The sequence below is a fragment of the Amblyomma americanum genome, chromosome 3 (assembly GCF_052857255.1).
Source record: "Amblyomma americanum isolate KBUSLIRL-KWMA chromosome 3, ASM5285725v1, whole genome shotgun sequence".
NCBI lineage: Eukaryota > Metazoa > Arthropoda > Arachnida > Ixodida > Ixodidae > Amblyomma > Amblyomma americanum.
Window position 1 is genome coordinate 118378606 of NC_135499.1, and position 22579 is coordinate 118401184.

The 22579-nt window shown below is 47.0% G+C and overlaps 1 protein-coding gene and 1 non-coding gene across 2 annotated transcripts in view; both read left to right on the top strand.

Moving 5' to 3' along the window:
• The first annotated feature begins 684 nt into the window (after window positions 1-684).
• Window positions 685-22579, top strand: part of LOC144124839 (transmembrane 9 superfamily member 2-like) — a 35061-nt gene continuing 13166 nt past the window's right edge. The window contains exons 1-9 of the mRNA XM_077657743.1: window positions 685-930; window positions 4631-4698; window positions 7181-7274; window positions 9776-9903; window positions 10216-10342; window positions 11956-12101; window positions 15318-15423; window positions 17177-17256; window positions 19476-19584. Of these exons, the coding sequence (XP_077513869.1) occupies window positions 751-930; window positions 4631-4698; window positions 7181-7274; window positions 9776-9903; window positions 10216-10342; window positions 11956-12101; window positions 15318-15423; window positions 17177-17256; window positions 19476-19584 (1038 nt within the window). The 5' untranslated portion in view covers window positions 685-750. The remainder of the gene's footprint in view (window positions 931-4630; window positions 4699-7180; window positions 7275-9775; window positions 9904-10215; window positions 10343-11955; window positions 12102-15317; window positions 15424-17176; window positions 17257-19475; window positions 19585-22579) is intronic.
• TRNAM-CAU (transfer RNA methionine (anticodon CAU)) lies at window positions 2700-2771 on the top strand. Its single transcript has one exon. It is a non-coding gene; the product is annotated as a tRNA-Met (tRNA).

Genomic DNA, 22579 nt, shown 5'->3' on the forward strand with positions numbered 1-22579 from the left:
CGTCATCACAACCTTCCCACCGGATAGTGAGCAAACTGTCCACCGTGGCAGTGACAGTTAATGATTGGTCGCTCGGGGAGACCAATTAAGCAGGGCCGCACAGGGCCCACCACCGCTGAGAGCACCTGCCATTGCAGAGCAGTGGCGCATCGCTTAACCGCTGCACCACTGCCCCAGACGGGGTACGAGGACTACAAGGGATCTATTAATGTAAAGTAGAAACTAATCTTCTGCATATATTGCAATTAACCCATTGTGCTTTCGCGTCATACCCTTAATGCAGAGTTTAAATGTCTCCTCCAAATTTTAATTTCTCACGTTGTCGTTCTTTCGCCATAACCTATGCCCATTAGAACTGCTGACTAATTCGTGCAGCATTTTCCTCATGTACATAGCTTGTAAGTGATACAGCGTAAGCCGAGATAGTTAACCACGCACAGAAGGCACGGCGTTCACAGTGACGTCAGCGCTAACCATCCAGATCTGGCATCCGGCCGGTCTAGAGGCGAATGGACGAACGGAGAACGTGACCAGTTGACCTCGGAAAAAAGCTGACTTGCTATCAGTGTCTGCACTGCTATAAGCGCCTGTAGTCATCATCATGGTTTAGGTGTATCGGAAGAATGCGCGGGAGGTTAAGAAGAAGAATAAGAAGAAGCAGCACGAAAGCAGAAGTGGCGCGCGTGCCACGTCGAACAGTTAAGAAGAAATACTGCGAGCGTGGACGTGCTCCCTGTTCGCGAAGCACTCATGGGCATGTGGAGTGTGCAAGCTAGCCCGGTGCCTCGGCCGCCGCCGCCGCAGGTGCCACTTTTGCTGCTGCTGCTGCTGCTCCAGGCGCTCTGGGTGCCGGGCTCGAGGGCCTTCTACCTCCCGGGCCTGGCGCCGGTCAACTACTGCAAGGGCGACGCCAGTACTGCGCAGTGCCAGGTATGTCCACGTAACGATCGATCGCGTTCGACGGAATCATTTCAGCGTGTCCGCTAGGCGTCCCTTATGCGCAACAGCTGTCGTTCGACGTCTGTCCACGAGTATTCCCCCCCCCCCCCCCTGTCTCAAACAGCCAGGCACGCATGCGGTCTCACTATCATCATCATTGTCGTCGCCAGCAGCATTACATCCAGCGCGTCGCAGAGTGGCAATGCTCTACGATCACCCTTGTTGGGCCAGTCGCGGTCACTTTATCCCTGAGAACGGCCCTATACCGTTATCTCTTCCCCTGATTCCCCCGGCTTTGTTTTCCTTTTCTCGGGATGTAGCCTATATTAATCCAAGTGAGATAGGTTGCGTGTCTCAAACATGTCAATTTCTTTCTCTTGATTTCAGACTATATCATTAAATCGAGATTGTTTTCTCATATTTCACGTGCGCACTACCCCTTTCCATAGCGCACCGTGTTAACTGTCCTCATCCAATTTCAAGCCTTAGGCATTCTTACTAAATTATTAAATACAAGTAAAAAAGAAGGTTCTTTAATTGTTTTTTGTGGGCAACACCACATTTCATCGTATGGTATTGGTCTTTAAAGCACAGTGGTTATGCACATGCATGCTTGAGGCAGCGGCATCTTTCGAGAGAGGGCTATACTCCACCAGAAACTTTCACGTGACCCTCGCGCCAAAGCGCAGAGAGAACTCGGAGGCGAGCGTAAACGATCTTTGGCGGGCCCATGTAGGAAGGAAACCTCAGCAGAGGCCCTCGCTATCCGAGCTGCACGCCAGAAAGTGTGCCGAACATGGTGCCGAAAGTCACGCGCTTTTGCAAGGACTACTGGGAATATTTGGCCGCCGGCGCAGCCAATAGTAACGCTGGGCGCAGCGGCGTCTTCTGGTGAAATGTCTGGTGCACATTCGCAATCGTGCTTAGTCGGCGTCCAATGGGGGGTGCAGGGGGGAGACGGCCTCCAAAAAATGTGACGTAACCGCCTTCTTGAGTTCATGCCTGAGTTCTTCACTTCCTCCATAAGAGGACTTTCCGTCTGCCCCCTGGTGCCTACAAGATAGGTTTGATTGGCACGCCCAAACCAAGCATCCTTTGATGACGCGTGCCAGTTCGAGTTCGGGCCGTGTCGCAGCCGAAGGTTCATGATATTTTTTTTTTATTTGAATGCAGCGCTCCGCGACTACCGTCGTCGCACGTGTAGTTCCAGTTTGCGTAAAAATTAAGCCGGTAGGATCAGGGCAGGGAGCCGCATTGAGACACATAAGAAAATAATCAACAATTATCGATGAATAGCTAGTGTAGTTTTGAATTGAAGCGCCGAAGCCGTACGGCAAATGCGGTAACGCCTTGCCGTTGCTACCGTTGCCAGGCTTGCCTAGCCACATTTGCCGTACGGTAGAAGTTGTGGCTGGGGCCCGGTGTCAATCGTCAGCTCGAGCTTTCCGATAGCAACTTTAGTAACTTTATTGTGACTTCAATGCAGCAACATGCTAATTCTACAGTTGCAAGTGTACGATGTTATCAACGACGCGAATAAGAGGAAAACGCCCACAGCCCGCATCATGCCGTACTGTTGAAAATTGTGCCGTGCATAGGCCTAAAGATTTTGAAGTGGTGTTGGTGTACAGCTGTACAGCTGTACTTGGCGATAATGGTTTATATGTCGCTGGCAAGCCCAAATCATTTTGAAAAGCAAAACATGGCATTATCCCTGTACATTGTTGAAAAGAGCCTGTTTCGAGGTGTCTAGACTGCCTAGCAGAGTGGCGCAGTGGAAGCGTGCTGGGCCCATAACCCAGAGGTCCGTGGATCGAAACCACGCTCTGCTACATTTTTTTTTCTGACTTTTTTTTTTTCACAATGTAACGTTGGAGGCAGGAAGAGAAAGCAAAGCAAATGCATGAAAGTGCACCTTATCATTCGTAGCGCTTCTCCTTATAAGTTATGCGAGCAGGTAGCCAAATTAAAATGAGATATTTCTGGAGGTCTTCCTGTGTCTGAGACGATGGGAGATGAGATGCATGCGATTGCTGGTTTTGAATGGTATCAACGGTACGTATAGATCTTATTACAACACAAAAAGAGTGCACCTACTACTCGGACATTTGAAAATTGAAAATTGAAAATTCGTTTTTGGGGAAAGGAAATGGCGCAGTATCTGTCTCACATATCGGCGGACACCTGCTGAACAGCGCCGTAAGGGAAGGGATAAAGGAGGGAGTGAAAGAAGAAAGGAAGAAAGAGGTGCCGTAGTGGAGGGCTCCGGAATAATTTCGACCAATTGGGGACCTTTAACGTACACTGACATCGCACAGCACACGGGCGCCTTTTGCGTTTCGCCTCCATCGAAACGCGGCCGCCGATAGGCGAAACGCAAAAGGCGCCCGTGTGCTGTGCGATATCAGTGCACGGACATTTCTGCAAATACAAATATCAGTATACAAGGATCGGCCAACGCTTGGATATATTGAGACCGTCGACTTATATGCGGGTTTTAATTTTAATTCAGTTAGGTATAACAATTATGTGTAACATATATGGGTATCTAGCTGAAGGGGAAGAAACGGGGGGAGAGCGGGGTAAAGCAATAAAACGATGTTCGGTAAGAAAACGAATGAGCGAAAAAAAGCACAGAAAGGGAGGAAAAAAAACTGCAGCCGAATGAATGGGAGATGGATTAAATTACAAATATCGAATTGCTGAAGGACTGTACAGTAATGTTACACGTTCCAGTGTAATGTTACATTAACCCAGTGTAATGCATTAACGTTAAAGATTAACATATAAAGTTGTAAGTTATTTAGAAAACGATATTTTAATTCTCTAAACCAACATGGTTTTAATATAGTCTTCTAAACGTTCTTGTTGGAGTTATAACTATACAAACAACGTTACAAATATATTTCGAGCACTGATATCGAGAACATTTCTCGCTGTTTTTACAGTAAAGTTGTTTTTCAACTAGTAGTGCTGTGCAACCATATTGTACTCGCCAGATATTGCACGCACAGTTCTATTATTTTGTCAGAGAACTTTGTTTATTACCGGGTACATTCGCCACTATCGCTCATGGGGCATCCCTCATTAATAGGTATATAAGCTTGACCCCATGATATCCGTTCGGAGGTGAGTGAAAGTGAATACGAGTTGCATGTTGTGCTGTATAGTGGAACTGAAGTGTCGCCCTCATTGCTGGTTGTTGCAAAGCGTAGTAAGTTGTATGCTGTCACAACTGTCGGGCCCTCTTGCTTGTGCAGGGCTGCTTCTCCATTTTCGACATTTTTGTAGTTTACATGTTTCACTAATTTTCGAGAAAAGTTATTCTACTGTTTATATGCAACATCACAAAAACGAGCAAGAGGACATTAAGCACATTGAAATAACATTTGACCATAGCAAAAATGTAATGTCGTAATGTTTCGGCGCTACTTGGGAAGTTACGTGTACATATAGCTACCTGGATGACCGTAATATTTTATCGGCTATCCCCAAAGCGCTCACCCTCAGCCTGTAAAGGCCAGCTCTGGGGCACCGAAGTTGCTAAAACGGCAATATTTTCATCCGCTCTCAATGCAAGCTGTGCTCAGCGTTACTGCTGTTGTGATCTCAAACGGGTGCTTGTATGCAAGCTACCCAGCGCACTGGCGTCGTCGCTTACCTCGTCTCTTTTTTTCCTTTGTGTATGCAGTCGAACGTGAGCCTGTACGTGAACCGACTGACCTCGGACGAGTCGGTGATTCCGTTCGAGTATGAACAGTGAGTGTGACCGAAGGACTGTTTGAAAACTTTTCTTCTTTGCTGCTTTTTCGTTTTGCTGTTGACCTGTTTGCCTCGTTATATGGCATTTTAAAACTAGCGGCAACATTAATCTCTGCACTGCTGAATTCGTGCGCGATACCTTGGAGCCGGAGGCTGCTATAGCAGCACGCGTCCCATGACTGGCTAAAGAAAGAACGCTCAAAGAGCACTATGATTTATAGGTCGAAAAAGTTACCTTTGGGATGTACCCTACAGCTGGGGCGACTATACTGAACGTTCGACATGAGCCGGTAAATATATCGATTCTCACGTGCTTTCACGGCGTTTGAGCGCAGAGCCCACCATCATGGCCATCATCATTTCGCCGTCTTTCGAAGTCTCACGGCACCGAACGAATCCAGCTCCGTGGCATTGCGGATATCGTAACGCGGACGGGGTGACAAATGACCGGACGAAGGGATTATATACACGAGTTCTTTTTAAGTCGTCCTTTTTTCTGTCTGCCTTCCTGCGTATGAGCTGCGCAGTGCACACAACTGCGGTTCACCTACAGCAGCCTTGACTGTCCAATGTCCTGCGCTTTGTGGCTGCCTTACGGCGGCTGTGGTATTCGTTGCTGTTTTGCCCTCGAGCCTGCATGGTTAAAACCACTGACGTCGACGTGTTTGGGAACTTCCATTCAGGCCAGGTTAGGGACGAACGCAAGGAGCTAGGTCCGCATTAGTGCTGATCCTTGTTAAAGAGGTGGATTCTAATGCCTCGGTGAGATACATCTTTACGACTTGTGCTCGCAGCTGAACACGGATGGCTTTGAGGATAATACCGTCGAAAGACAGAAATTGTTCTAAAAGAAATCAAAATAAACAAAGCTTGAAGACGCAAGGAATTGGTAGTAGAGAAGGTGAATTCTTCTCTCTATACATCTTGCGATCCTTCGATCGTTGCAGTTAGTCTGGACGGCGGTTCGCTGGAACGCCGCGTCAGTCCGACACCTCATCCCAGCAGCTCGCGTCCAACTTGTGTAAACGCAGCTAACACCCGAACGTCCTATGCCAAAACAAAGTTTCCGTCATGTGTCCCGGAGTGTTTGTGAACGGATGTTTCTCTTTACACTTCTGGCGGATCTGTGGGTACGTTTGTTGCATCTGCCGTGAAAGCTTTTTGGCCATGTCCTTCGGCCAAATCTCTTGTGACCAGAGCGGCCACGGAATTGTATAGCAACGGAATTATTGCCGCTACTCGATGGTTTTGCGATTAAGGCGGTATTTCGCCATCGCTCTCGATCCCACGCTAGTAAATGTTGATGTCTGGCGCACATTTGTCACACATGTTGATATCTATAGCGCATGCAATGCGGCCTTCGTTCTTATGTTCACGTTCTTCAGTAACTATGCCTCACGATGCATATGCAGGGTGATTATTTTTTAACCTTTAGAGATCTTTATTTTAAAAACTGAGAGAGATACGTCGGTGCCGTCTGTTGAGCAGCATTGTTCAGCAAGGTGGACATTCATGCCTCCTATGGGTCAATGTATAGACGATAAATTAACTTAAATTAACTAATCAGCTTTTTAATTACTGATTTTTGGGGACATGGTTGTAATACGAAATTGATGCCCGTCAACATCCCGACACCTCACCCCACCGGCATGGCTGTGTGGTTCGAAGTATCGAACGTCAAAAATACACATTAGAAAGCTTGTTGGGTTGGCTTTCCAGCATTACCTATTTGTAGAATGGCGCCGCCGCCCGTGTTATCGTCGCCTAAATCAAGTTAACTTCGTCTACATCAGCAAATACACGATCTGCGCCTGTACTTGATGCATAAAAAGTGCGAGAGACGTCATTTTATAAATATGCAATGCGAGAAAGCCAACTCAGCGAGCTTTCAAATGCGTATTTTTGTCTTTCGATATTTCGAAACACATTGCCTATTAAGAAAATTCAAAAACAGGGCTCACCTTCAGTGTTGGTGACCATCGATTTCGCCATAAAATCTTGCCCCCTAAAAAAGTATATTAGTTAATTTAAGTTAAATATTCGCCTAATTATTGATCCATATGAGGTATATTGTGTACGCCTTGCTGTACAACCCAGCTCTACAGACCGCACCGACGTATATCTCACAGTTTTAAAACAAAATTGGTAAATCTTTAAAAAAATCACCGTGTATTTTTACGCCTTTAATACCAGTAAGAAGTTTAAGAAAAAAAAAACGTTCTGTTTTATTTTTTTTCAGAATTTTTACAAGTATTACATAACAATATACGATATACGAATATTTTTTTTGCAATTTTTAAATATCAAAAATATGTTAAAGACATGTATGAAAAACCTGCCAACGCGTTGACAGATTTCCGGACATCATTCTAAACAGCGCGCCAAATTTTTGCTGCTTCACAACTGTGGCAAAGCTTTGAGCGAAATACTAAAACAATCAGTATTTCTCACTTTATTATGGTGTGCTCTCTGTTCGCAGCTTCGACTTCTGCCGCACAAAGGAAACGGTGTCGCCGGTCGAGAACCTGGGACAGGTCGTCTTCGGGGAGCGCATTCGTCTTTCACCTTACAAGGTGCGCCAACGCAGTTCTTTGTCTGCCAGCCTCCTAGTTCTGTAAACATGAGACTGTCCTGGACAGGAATGCCTGGGGCACCGCTACTTCAAACTGTCTTCGTTTAACAACATTTTTTGAATTTAATCTGCCGGTCAAAAAGTTCATGATCAAGCACAGTTCGCAAGAGGGGCTTTCTGGCTGCCTACAAACCGAAGACCCTAACATGAATAATTTTGGATATTAAAACGTGTGGTTAGGATTTCGTCTGCTTCTGAAATAGTGATCTGAGATGTAAAGGGTATTTCAAAAGCTTCAAACTAATGTATTTTTTCGCCGTCAGGCTGCAATATCATAGTTCCTCTATGAGAACGTTCTGATGGCGTTGGGCTTTTGACAGACAATGGCAGTTTTACATTTTGTTCTTTAACCAAGCACAATGCTTAAGTGTACGTCATACACACCTGGTGCCGGGGAGCAGCAATATAGCTTATGTAAATGATGAGGTGATAACGTAACTAACGTATAACTCATTCAACTTATTAGTAGAACTTAGTGTTGTAATGTAATGAATACAATGACATTCATAGTAAGCTTTAAAAACAGCGAAATTCGCGGATGAAGCTTTGTTCGTGAAATTGGAGCCATCACCTTTAGAGGCGTTTAAAATTTTGCTGCTTTGACGGCGGTGAGTGAAATAACTCCTTCTAGCGAAAGGGGGGTTGTGACTTGATGGTATTGTTTAACTTTCACCTTACCGCACCTATTCTAATCGTTCGGTTTGAACGATGGTTTGAAATGATTCCTTCTGAGTTATCCGGGCTGCTTCTGTACAAGTAACCGCATCCAGTTTGTTGCAGAAGATACTGCAGTTTCTGATTCGGTCTTTTTCTCGTAAGCGTTATAAAAGAGTATTTTTGAACTTCCCGCGTAACCTGTCAACGCGGTGCGATCGCGACGAGCATGGCGTCGAGGTGGCGCCTTCGTCTCGCACCCATTTAGCACCGACCCTGCCCAGCAACGGCTGCGTTCTCGCGATGTCGCAGCGTCGCCACTCGATTTTGTAAGTGCAAGCGACAGCGCTGTGTGAAGACAAAGGCGTCTATTCGCCTGATTGTAGTTCGGTCAGAGATGACTGATCCGCCCAGCCCGAACTATCGACACGTGCCTTTCGTCTTCATCGTTGCCGAGGAGATTGTTTACGTTAGGTACCGGGGGTTTTCTGGACGATTCCGTGCCACCAGCAGTGTAGCGGCCCGAGTTTTCTCCAGGACGGCCCGGGTTCGACCTTGGCATAAGACTGCGGAGTAGCCCGAAGGGCTTCACGCGAACGACTGATTTTTTTTTTTTTACTGATCGGTAAGTTCAGCACGAAAAGTTCTGTTATCTGAATACTCGTTTCTTACATGGTAACTCATTAAACTCACATTAGCTACGCCATGACATGCTGTAATAAAACAAAATTTACAATTAATGGGTGAACGTATTCTGACCCACTATATATATATATATATATATATATATATATATATATATATATATATATATATATATATATATATATATATATACATACACTTATGAAGGGAGCCAACAGTCACCGAAACTGCTGGTGAACACTCTCATGGTTTGCTTACACCCAATAGACATAAATGCCCATGACAGCAGCAGATTGGACAGCCGTCGCCGTAGCTCAGTTGGTAAGAGCACCGGACGCGATATTCGGAAATCGTGGGTTCGGATCCCACCGGCGCCATGGTAGTTTTTTCTGCTGCTTGATAAGTAATTTTCTTTAAGCGATAGATTAATCGAAGTATTATTATCCCACTGAGCAGTACTAAACATTAAAAAAATTAAAACATTCCCCTATGCACCTTGGTTTCGGTGACTGTTGGCTCCCTTCATAAGTTTATCAAACGAGCCCCTCATTTTCTTTACTTTGTTTGCTATATATATATATATATATATATATATATATATATATATATATATATATATATATATATATATATATATATATATATATATATATATATATATATATATATATAATCACCCAGAAATCTACGATTTTACCGCGGTAAGGAATTGGGTAATATATATTGTACAAAGCTGCGCCAAACTTTCGGAATTTCTACTTCGTGAATAAGAGGAAAGGGGATACACACACGGATACTTTTTTTTTTTCATTTGACCTGGTATTTATAATCACGAAGCTCTCATTTGCTGTCGCGTTTATAGCCCGGATGTCCAATATAAATCAGTTACGGTACTGGTAGTACGTGCCGCGCATATTCACAGGAGCTATAATTTACATCCTGCGGCAGCTTTAGCATGCCAAGCGAACCTCCGAAATGGCCGCACAGAAGACAGCGTCTGTGTCCACTGGGTGTTCTGTGTTTAGCGGGGATGATTTCGTTGTTTGCTCGGATCGGGAATTCTCAACAAACAGTGGCGAGGTTTGCCGTGTAAGTCCGGCGTTACAAGTGTGTACGATGCGTGTGCATGATGTGTATACGCAGATTGCCTTCATGGTGAACCAAACGTGCGTACCCCTCTGCAACAAGACTTACAGCGAGAAAGATCCCGGCCGCCTTCGTCAGTTGAGGAGACTGAAGAATGGCATGAAGTTGCAGTACAAGCATCACTGGTGAGTGCAGGTTACGGGTACGATGAACGAGGGGACAGCTCGGAAGTCTCTTTCGCGCGAGCTTTATTGCCGAGTGTGCAAAGAGTAACGCCAGAGGCCGTCAGCAGGTCTTGTGATTTGGATTCGGCGCCTCATTTTTAGTGACACTGTCCTGTAATGTGGAATCGCTGGAAGTAAACGACAGAAGATGTTCAACGATTGAACTGCGCTCGATACTTTTCCGCCATGAATATTCCCCACCTGCCGGGTTTCCGTCAAGCCCTGGACTTCATCGGGGATGGATACATTGCTCGCGTCCATACCCACGTGCAGGATCGTGGACAACATGCCGGTCACGTGGTGCCACTCGACGGCCGACGGCCAGCTGTGCTCCATGGGCTTCCCTATGGGCTGCTACACGTTCAGCAACAGCGCGCCCCGCGGAATATGCGGAATCTACGTGAGTGCATGCCTCTGTACTTGAGTGCGCGGCTGGTAGCAGGCCTCGATCGGCGTCTCGGTACAAGTTGAAGGGGCGGGCTGGGTAGTATTCGCCTCCAGCTGAAGTATATAAGTGCAATGCTGCCTCGGTCCTTGTGTCTATTCAGTGGCGCAATAATGTAACGTGTGGGACTAGCTCTCTCCGGCAGAGTTTAGCCAGCATTTTAGGGTCACGAGCTGTCCCCCCCCCTCCTTTCCCTTTCGCTTCCCTCCTTGACTTTAAGCCCTTTGGACACTTCCTGCTGTAGTGGCAGGAAAATATCGCTGCTCGAAGCAGTCGATCCTTCCAAACTTTGGAGACGTGAGAGGCAGACAGAATATAGGCTAAGGCTGATAGATAGAAAGCGTATATGGCCTCTTCCTGAACACACTGATTCCTAGAGTATATTCGCGTTTATCATGATCAGTCCACTGCAGGACAGAAGTGTCATCCCCCGTGGTCTTGTTCGATCACCACTGCCTTGCGCCGTTCGCGGCCAGCGTAGCACAGCAAACGTCGTAACCTCATTCGCGCTTCTTAGGCTTTACCGTTCATGACATTTCCATTTGGCGCCTCTGGTAGCGCAACCGACGTGAGAAGATGACAAAATGATCGAGGAATGAACGCGGTGAACGCTGGGCATGAACTGAAGTTTATTTCGACCCAATTCATTTTACACATTTCCTGTTGCAGTTTTCGGCATTTGTGTTCTTGAAGTAAATTGGTGCCTTTTCACTCCCTTTCTTTTACGATCCCTGATGGTACTGATAGCATCGAATGAATTGATAACTTACTTCTGTGATTTGCCGATGGTACACCAGGTGTCGCTGAACATGGTAAAGAAAACCTTAAGCCCCAACTCGATGGACACATCCTACGCGTACCAGCGGAGCGCCTACGCGCACGGGCGTACGCTGGATCCTGTCTGCGCATGCGCAAAGCGCGACGCGCGCGCAGGCGCGAGCAGGGGCAGATATCTGTCCATGTCAGATATCCGCGCCTGAGCGCGCGCGCTTGCGCGCGCGTCGGAAGCGGGGTCCGGTTTACAACAATAGGAGGACAGCGGGGGCTCTCGGGGACTCTTTTCTTTATGGCTTGAACCTATCCCAGGTTCCTGGAACGTTTCTTCGCGGTTTAAGTTGTCCTTTCAGCGCCCCCCAAATCCCCTTACTTCACGCTTGAAATTCCTTCGGTCGGCTCGAGAGGGAGAACGCCCCAGCACAGGGAGCATGGAGGTGTATGACTTTTTTCGACGCTTGGCACGGCGCGGCGCTGGGCGCGTAGGCGCTCCGCCGTACGCCCAGGATGTGTGCATCGAGTTGGGGCCTAAAGCAAAGAAAAAGGGGTGAGAAAAGAAGAACGACCAAAAATCGCACCGGGGCCGCGATTACTTCACTTTACGTGGCGTTCACGCTGGATACTGGAGAACGAGAAGCTCGATCATAAGTTCCTGGATGTTTCGAGTCCACCGCGTTTTGGCCGTGATTCTTGTCCCTGTCTATGCCTCGCTGGGTATAGACTATATATATGTACCACTATATAATCTTCGCGTCTTTTCTTCACCTTGGGTCTGTTCGCACGGGCACTCGCAGTCTGCCTACTCCAAGCCGGACACCTACTACCTGTTCAACCACGTGGACCTGACCATATCGTACCACAGGAGCGAGGAGGAGTCGTGGGGCAGCTCCTTCATCGAGCGAGGCGGCCGCATCATCTCCGTCAAGGTGCAGCCCCGGAGGTCAGTCAGTGCCTGCGCTCGTCGTCAAAAACTATAAGAAAAAATAAATTCAAAAACAAGCGAGCATTATGCGTTCGCAATGCGATAGCATTAGAGGCCGTTGACGCCTTACCGGAAGTGACGTCACTCTTGGCCCAGTGACGTCACTTGAACAGACAAAAGAAAAATCCACAGACACACCTAATAACATTGTGTGTTGCTAATGCGATAGCATTAGAGCTTGTCGATGCTTTTGCCGGAAGGGACATCACTTTCGGTCTGGTGACGCCACTTCCCTCCAGCCTATGGGCGAATTTTATGCCCGACGACGCATAGCATTAATCGCATTAATAACTTGTTCCAGCCCGTGCCACGCGGTATAAAGGGAACGCGCTCGTTGACGTGTGGTGAACCTGAAGCGATTGTCTCTTTGCTGGTAGAACATTCGCCTCGATCTTGTATCTCTAAACAAGAGTACTCCTATATATGAGAGTAAGAAGGGGAGTAAGCTGGCCTCTTGCGCACTCCTTTTTATAAGAGGAAATGCGCTAGAGGGCAGCTTACTCCCTTTTTTACTCCTTTAGTGTTAAGAGTTCACGGAAAGTGTTGGGTTTGAATTTCGGTACCGCGGGGAATCCTCCCTTCTTCCACTACGTATTACGGTGTGGCAAACTCACCATACGATTTGCTCAGTGCCGACGCCCCTGTGGCGTGGCATGTCCCACCACTAATATGGGCACCCCATGCGATGCTATACCGGACATCGGGCACCAATCACAAAAGTGCCTTAGGGTTAAAAATTCGGAGTATTTATAAAAGAACAGCGCGCCGGCTACATAGTAATCAGGCCGCGGTCTTCCTATGCCACATGCAGTGGTTTACCAACGAACCTGCTGCGCAGACCGGTTTTTCCTTTGTTTTCAAGGTTGTTTGTATGTTTCGAGTTGTCACCTAGCTAGCCTAGAAAGGGAGAGTATAGTCGTCGACCTGTGGAAGTCTAAGAGTTCGGTGCCTCAGCCGTGGCACGCTGTCTTTCATTTTTCTCTATATCTCCCCACTTGAACCTGGATTTCGCACTAGGCAGACGCTGTGATTCGTGCGTGCTTTTCTTGCGTTTACCTATGGGCGATTAACTGTTTCTTTCTTTTTCCTTTTACTTGTTAGCGGGCGGAAAAAGACAGTACCTATATACATATATGTTCTTACTGAGTGCGTCGAGAATGTTAGTTTTGATAACAAGGGCACGCATAGTCGTGTGGAAAATTTTAAACTTTCGAGCTTTATTTTAAGCTCAAAGAAAAGGACCCACGCTTAATATACCTGGAAGAAAACAACTGGAATAAGCATTTCTCAGTGATAAGGCTTTTACATTGAAAACCTTGCGCTAAAGTTAATGATGAAGGGTTATCAAGTAATATTTTTATTATTTAGCAAATCAGGCTCCTCTGAAAAAATATTCTAACCTGATCGAGATCATCTCCTACAAGCCTGAACCACTCAAATTTTCATAGTGCACGTTCCCGTTTTTTAAAGCTCGGAACTATTTAGCTAAAATACCCTGTATGGACTTAGTTCGCTATCGCAGATTAAAAACGATGGGTAAAAGTGGTGGTGATTGTCATATGCGCATTCTTTTCTGTCCCTCGTCTAGTTCTCGCGCGGACATCTTCATAGTTTAATGACATGAGTTCTGGGTAAATCACTTTGGTTGCCTTTAAGCAACTGTCAGTAACAGCCCATTTTTAAACGAGTGTTTTAGACTTTAATACTTATCAGTCATAAATTACAGTCTCTACTTGTGTGTAGCTCATTGTGGCCTAACCTGCCGTCGCGCGACTGAGCCCGAGCTGCTGCTATACGTACAGTTGGCAGAAAAAAGTTTACGGGACGCGTGCGCTCTGTAACGAAGTTATCGTCGCGCTGCCTAGCCACCCGGTCGTATGGTATTGATATAAACGAAATATCATGCACGTCTCCTCACGTCTGCAAGCATTCCAGTCGATCGGTTTGCACAAATTGGCCCAAATAGTTTTTTTTTTTCGCACACCCACATCCCGTAAACTTTTGGTGTGGGCAGTATACATGACTGCGGCAGCAATGTGCCCATCAGCCGCCTCCCCTCAACCGCTTTTAAAAATGATCAGCCATAAAAAAGGGTGCTGCATTTAAGGCTGCGCGCTTGGTGTATAGCATGTTGCGGCGTCCATGCGTTTATCGCCGACCTATATCGCGCTCAGGAATTTTGACGGCGATGACCCTGAAGGTCTAAAAGCAATCAAACTTTCTTCACGAAAGTATCAATCGACGATGTCATGTCGGTAAGCGGTAAAAACGGCTCAGGAGGATGGCCTGAGGAACATGTATATATGCTTTTCTGCGTTAAAGCTGTATTTCAAGAACTCCCATGGTGTAGAGTGCTCTTACTTAACTGGTACAGGAGATGGATTAAGTTCCGAAAAAAAAATTTCGAGATCACTGCGGTAATCTGCATTAGAGTAATGAGAAAGCATTGCCGCCTCCTTGGCACTCATCGCCTCTATTTGCTCCTCTTTGTCTGAGAATTTGTGCAATTCGCCTAATTCCCACCACGCTTCGTTCTAAACTTTCAAATTTGGCACCGCGCGTCCGCTTCGCCCACACTTCGGGTCACGTGATACTATACTTCTGGCGTCTCAAATTTGGCGCCACTTTCGACCTGGCCACAGCTACTTTTTGCACATTTTTGGCCCTAATTAACTATTCATCCGATCGTCACCAAATTTTTTGCGCCACATCCTCACATCATTTTCCTTCGATTATAACCACTTTTCAGACGTTTTCTTTTTCTAGTTCCCCGCAATGGCTGCGGACACGTTTTGATGACACAAAACCGCCGACATAGCCTAGTAAAGCTTTCGCATTAAAAAAAAAAAACATGGACAGGAGGGCGGGCAAGAAATTGTTGGTGGAACACTGCACAGCTACAGGCACATTACGGAAATGAAAGAAAAAATGAAGAAAACGTTTTCAGTTGTGAAGCCGATGATGACGAGCATGATTTAATCTCTCATAGTGTGAGTTCAGTGCAGACGACGAAAGAAAGGCAACGCACACCAGAGCGCCGTGTGTGCACTGCCATGCTTTCGTCGTCGTCGTCTGTTTTGCGCTTAATTCTAACTGCGAAGCCTCTCCAACTTGCCCTGTTCTGCACCCCCTTGAAATAATCGCTGACATTTTTTCTCTGCTCTGGCTCTCCAGCATCTCGCACAAGGACGGCTTCAACTGCGACTCGGCCGAGCCGATGGCATTCTCCAATAAGACGAAGGAGCTGACGATACCCTACACCTACAGCGTCACCTTCGTGGTGAGTGGCCATGGACCAGGAGCGGGCCGGCCAATACATGATACATACCACTATGGCCAGCTGCCGACAGCACATGCGCAGATGGGTCGGAGTGGTCATTTTTATTCAGTGACTCTAGCCACAAGTGCGGTAGCTCGAGTCACGTCTGTCGCGTGCCCGCTGAAAGCCGGGAACATGCGTCGAGGCACCCTGTCACCCCGAGTAGCTACGAGTAAAGCCCAAGAGGCTAGCTAGGCTCTAGGCTTAGGGGCACTGCGTGCATTTTAGAATATACAGAGCTTAAAGTTAAAAAAAAATGTAACTGAGGGGCATGGTGCTAGTCTGTTTCTAGGCGTGTGTCGAGTTTAGTAGAAACGTGTGCAAACATTGCTGTTCCGGCAGCTGGGCGAGGGTGAAACGAACTTAGCTTCGCCCGCCACTGCGCAGTGCTGTAGCCATCGCACGCAGTGTTGACGGCACTGTGGCACAGGAGGTTGCCGAGAGCTGAGGTTTACCGGCGCGTTAAGTCTGCATCCCGTTGAAGCCATAGCGAAGGCACATGTTACAGTGTAGCACCGTTCACTGGGAGCCGGTGAAGTATGACGCGTACTGTACGATCCTGTTAGCCGAGGTCAGTCCCATCGTTGACGGACAACCTACCGCCTTGCTGGAGAAATATGATCAGGCACCAGCAGGCAGGTGCGGAAGCGTGGACAGCCTAATCAACATGGTAGACAAACCAATGATGATGAAGCTCGTGGCATCCACACGACAAGGTGCTCTTTAAGACACGCGGTCATAGACCTGCAGGGTTGAACTCTTAGCTTAAAATAAAAAAAATCCGATGAAAGTACGCATAATTCGCTCTTGAAAATTCGGTTTTTATCAGAAAAAGATCACTATCGTTGACATACACGCCACAACTAGCTGGCTACTGAGTGGGAGATACGCTCAGTAAAAGGAGATAATTAACAAAAGTGTGCAAGACAAGGGTGTGGTGGAACGTATTAAGTACCGCAGTCGTGCATTTTGAGCTGTTACGTTACACGACTCTGCGAAGAACGGGAGGCTCATTCTTGTCGTCAGACGTCCTCTTTTAGCGTAGCGCTAGCCACTGTCGTCACCTGCCTAGGGTAGTTGCTTGGTTAATCAGGTTTGTCCATCCCATGTGTGGACACTGACGCGGAACCATGCGTAAGCGCCGCGAAAAGGATGGGTACTCTGGCTATATCGCGACGCATGAGCGACAGCTGTATCGCTGCCGTCAACCGCACGCCACGTGATATCCAGTCCTGTCGTTCAATCTAACGCAACAACTCAACGATTAAGTGGGAACCCACTTTTAGCAGCCAATTTCTACTTGAGTGTTGCTGCGTTAGCAGTAGAGCCCTCATTCGGCGAAAATGCCACTTGTCTGTGTCCGAAGCCTCCACCCACCAGATACACACGCAGCAGCGAAAAAAAAAAGCGACGGCGTAATCAATTTCAAAACGCAATGGGATGCAATCATTGCAAAAGAGAAAAGGAAAAAGCCAGATGTTAAACCATTACTGCTAACGCATATTTGTCGCACCATATCCTATGATCGCCCGTCAGTTTATTGGACGGTTCGGTCACTTAACTGCAGTTGATTTTATTTTAATGATGAGAGCATTTACTTCCTCTAGAACAGCTCTAAACATGATCATTTACGCGTAAATTATCTGTTAATCGTAAGCAGACTGCAAGGACGTGCCGCAAGTATTAATTGCTCTCTGTTCGCGCTTTCCCGCAGAGGAACGACCTCATACGGTGGTCGTCACGGTGGGACTACATCCTGGAGTCTATGCCGCATTCCAACATCCACTGGTTCAGGTGTGTGTGTGTGCTCGACACGAATGAGATTGCATGATGGAAAGGGTAGACATGAATACGGTTACGGTTACACGACGGCTAGCCGGTGAACATCGAGAAGCCCATTTTTAGGCTTTCTTCCTTTCCCTCGTACCTGCGTACTTGCAATAAGATCGTGCTTGCAATTTTTTAAGCGCTGAATGACGACGCTTCATCTCTAGTGCTTCAGTCGGGCCCCAGTTCATCAATCCCAAGGCTGCTTTCAGTCAAGCGGCTTACTTAGTCCAGTCCTTTTTAGGGAAATCCCCAAAGCGGTGGACCAATAAGCCAAGTAGGGCACATAGGACCACAATAAGACCAAAGCGGACACAACTATACTGTTATGTGTTATTTCGTCGCAATGATGCGCATGAGGTGAGTAAACATGGAAGACCACTTGCCATTCGCATGCACCCAATAACTAATTTATGACTAAATTTCTTTTCCGATGAAGTCTCTGTTTCGGTTTCACCAGCTGAATGGTGATTGTGACGTCAAAAGTTTGTGATCACGTGAGGCATACAAAAACTCCAGTATTATGATTGACCCGTTGTTTGAACTCGCCCCCTGCACTTACGCCTGCCTGCTCCAGAAGCCGGACCGGCAGCGAGTGAACAAAACAGCTATTGTATCGCGGTTTACGCCACGCATGATAATAAACCTGTCTGTGATGCCAGCGCCATCGTGCGGCTGCGGAAACCGAAAACGAAATAAAATTTTAAATTATTTACCAGGCGCAGGTGAACTCCTCCCGGGCATCAATGTTTAGTGCTATCTTAACATTATTGTAAAGAGAATAAACACCGGAAATGTTTACTAAAGTAGGTATAAACCGAAGGGACAGTTAAAGAACCCCAGGTGGTCGAAATTTCCGGAGCCCGTCACTACGGCGTGCCTCATAGCCTGAGTCGCTTTGGGACGTTAAACCACTATAAACCAAGCTAGTTACCAATAAACGTTTTCTCTTTTCGAGCTTTAGGTTTATGCGTCATAATTCCCTGACGGCTGTAAGCCGTCCTAGGTAGCTCGGCTAGTAGAGCGGCAGGTCCGGGAGGTCCGGCGGTCGCCAAATTCGAGCCCCGGAGCAGGAAGAAATTTTCCTTCAAATATGAAGACTTGGAATCCTGTGCAGCTTTAATTTATAAACTTATTGCTGCGCGCAGGTGCATGCTGCTTGTGACTGTTCCTTCATCGATCAATTTTTTACTAGAGCGACACGTGGAGTTTTTAAAGAATAAGTGTATGAGCATATGAAAAAGAAGAGGTTTAACGGTGTAGTTGGCATTTACGTAGTGTAAGTCCGCAAGCAATAAATTCGTAGAAGGCGACGTCGAACACGATGATGATGGATCTTTATGGCCAAAGGGCGCCATTTAGTAGAAGAGAAATTAGTAGAATAAGTATCTACAAATATTGGGATATTTGTAATTAGCAGAACACAAATATCGCGATATTTTTGTTCTCTAAAGGAAAGATGACCCTTTTTTCAGAATTCGGCGAGCTTCAACGGTTCGCATTTATTAAGCTTACTGGTAAAGCGTGCCAAGCTTTTTCTGCCCTAGCACTTAAAGTGGTAACGCAACCACCGACGAAAGCCGTGACTACACCTATCGGCTTTTCCGCACAACGCAAGGCTGCGCAGAGAAAACAGGGGATGACGTCCTCCGCAGAACCAACGCCAGATGTCCACTGCTTCCGCCCGGGCCCTACCCTGCCTGGCTAAAGGTGCCGCTAAGCAACGCAGCTCCACCTTTGGCGTTGTTTGTTTTGTTCCTCTGTGCGAGTGTGCCGCTGCCGCAGGTGTCGTCATTGCGCGGCCATCGCCGGGCGCTGTGCTGTAGAAGAACTGAGGATTGGGCGAGTTGGTGGTGATCCATCGTACTAAAAACCAGTGCTTAAGAACACAGACAGATGACGAGACGAGACACACTGTCTCGCTGTGCTGTGCAGAGTAGCCCGAGCACCGTCGTGGCTTCAATCGGCGCTAACGTCCCAATTTAAAACCATAGTTAAAGAAAACTTGGCGTCCTTCACCTACAAGTTCCACAAACTCGAGCCTTTGAAGCTCGCCGAATTCTAAACCCTCTTCAGTGAAGCATGCATATAGAGGTATGAATAGAAGCATGCGTTCCTCGTGACAGCCCTCGAGTCGCTGAGGGCTTTCAAGATGTAGCAGGCTGACTGTGCACGTCCGCTCGCAGCATCGTGAACAGCGTGCTGATCGTGCTCTTCCTGACGGGCATGGTGGGCCTGATCCTGGTGCGCACGCTGCGCAAGGACATCGTGCGTTACAACGAGCCGGTCTCTGGGGTGAGGGTGCACGGCATCCTTTCTATGCCTTACCTCCTACACACTCACTCTCTCTTTCTCCTCTCACTCACTGCTTTGCCTGTTTGCGTGGAGACATATGGGCCAGACAAGTGTGGCGGGTTACAATTTCGGAAATGTCTAGAATTTAGGCAAGGAATCGTAAAGTGAAATCGCGGCACTAAACATTTAACCGGAACACTTAAGCGATCGAGTCACTGCGATTTAAAGCTTGTAGCCGTCCGTTGAAATAGGTTAGCGTCAAAAAAGACGAACACAAGGCGAGAGAACGACGGCACGACACAGATGAGCGCTGTGTTCGTCTTTTTTGGCACTAACCCATTTTAAAGAACGTGTAACCAACTAGCCCAGCACCAAGTTTTACTGTAGCCGTCACTGAATGCTATCGAAAAATCACTGCATGCCATCGAAACGCCGCATTCATTTCTTTGTAAAAACGACGACGAAGAAGTGGCATGATTACCATGACTTCTCCGTAGAACGATAACGAATCTGTATTAGCCTTGTCGAAGCTGCCGCGCTTACAGGTGGCGTCCCTCCGTGAAGTTCGATGGCGGAACTTGAGCATGTTGCGAAATATTGATATGCCATCGAATGCCGGACGTCCCAGTTAACTTGAACCGAGCGTTACAAAAAAAAAATGAAATATAAACTTTAGGCGAGCGAAACTGCAGTCGCGTTGCGCACCTTAAGGATTTTTATTTCGTGTCTAATTAGTTAATTTTCATTCTATAAATTAATAAATTATGAATTTAGGCAATAAATATGATTTGCGAGGTTGAAGAACGTGCTGTAGAAACCTCCGATTTCTTATTTTGCGATAGGGTAAGCCTCACGAGCCTTTTTTTTTACCAGCTCTAGAAAAAATACTCGATATACAACAAAAGAAAAGCCAAGTGACTAGCGCATTTGTGCGCCGCGATCGTGCTGCTCTCATTCGCGGTCTGTGTGAACGATTCACCTGCTGGAGTTCTTTGATGGCCCCGTTGCAGCGGTAGGCCTAGGTGTTAGCAGCCATTGCGGCGCCCATGCCAGCCAGTTTGCACGCGTGATGGTGCCAGATACGACGAACGCGCCGTGAACATTGGACCAGTGGAGCATCTGGGGTGTCATACGTGATGAACTGATTATGTATAGGTGCGGACAAACGTAAACGGAGCACCCTGTTTATTACCTTGTAGTATTTCTCGCGTGTTGCCGAATTGAAACTGTCAGCTGTGGTATGTACGACGTGTGCTGTGGTAAGGCAAGGACTACTTGGAGTCTTGGACCGACCGCGCAGCCAATAGTAACGTTGAGTGCGGCGGCATCGTCTGCTGCATTATCTGCTGCGCATGCGCAAGCGCGCTAAGACGGCCGCCAAGTTTGGGGGGGGGGAGCCGTCATGTGTGTCTTCCAAAAATGTGACGTAACAGCATCTCCTGAATTATTTCCTTCCTCCTTGATGTAGGGCGTTACCATTACCGTTGCTGGAGTACCGGGAGCCTGCGTGCCGTCAGTGCGCATGCGCAGATCACCTTGAGGGCGCCAGATGGCGCCAGGTACCCGGCAGCTGCGCGCTCGCCCGCCGCATCGAGATCAATCAGCGCGTACGCAGTGGCGGTGGGCGGGCTCCCGGTACTTCGGCTCCTGGCTCTCCGGTAATGGTACCGCGTTACTCGGTATGCTAAAGTGTCTAATCGTGGAGCTTGTTTACCGCTCCATGTCATTCAAAACGGCACCGGGCCCGCCAGGCAGCGGCAGTTGTCACAAATGCACAACAGAACGCTCTACACAAAATAATTGTCGGCACAACAGAAGCAGTTAATATGATTTCGGAAGCGGTACCACACACTGTGACACCATTTTGTAGCTGTGCAAAGTGGGAAAGCCAACTCAACGAAATTTCAGATGCGTAATCTTGACATTCTGTTTCTTGATAAAAAAAAAACATTTAACGGCTGCGGTCACTTCCGATGTGGACGGCCTTCAATATGGCAATATAATATTGCCTCCTGCAATAAAAAAATAAAAACGTGTATTAGTTAATTTTATTTATTGTCTAATTATTAAGATCTATCACGTACATATGTCCGTCTTGTACAGTCAACCTGCACAGACTGCACCGACGTATCTCTCAAAGGTTTTAAAATAAAGAATGTAAATGTTGACAAATATCAGTCTATATAACACTTATTATTCACTTTACAAACGGGCTAAATTGTTATGTGAATAGTGCAGTCTCACTCAAAGGTATCATATATGCACTTTCGAAAATTACGTTTAATGACGGGAATGCATGCGCGCGCATCTACAGGCCATAAAACAACATGATTTTTATTTTGTAATGCTTTCGTTTTACTCACCACAGAATTCAGTGCGAGCTGCGAGCTTTGCGCATGGGCTTTTTAGTCGTCATGCAGGAGTTCCACGTCCAATGGACCGGCATTGATCGTGATCGAGACTTTTGGCTTTGAGATAAAAATGTTAAACTTGAAACAGGACCTCACACACATTTTCAGTCTCGGCGCTTCGTGCAGGTATACGTATCGATTTTTCAATAAAATCCGAATCGCATTCCTTTAAAATTAAGTCGCAATTCTACTGCAGCATTTAGGAAGTGCGTACGTTTGCACTATAAGCATACCCAGCCTGGCCTTGTCAGGTTTAGGAAACTTCCATAGACACCACTGTCCATCTAATCGAGACGTCAACGCCTGTTGATGGCACAGCGGCCGGAGGACAGCCAACTGGAGCGTCGTATTGTCATGGCAACGCTATTCAACAGAAAATAACTTCATGGCCGAGTGGGATTCGAACCACTGCCTGCGAAAACCGAGCAACTTCTTTTTCCGGTGTCTCAGAAACTTAGACCATATCTGCTGTCTCTCGCGCTACTTGCATGCACAGGGGTTATTCATTTTTAGCCACGAGTTCTCTTTCAGCCACCACGGTGTGCTGAAGTGTTTCAAACTGAAACTGGCTGGGGTTTCCTATC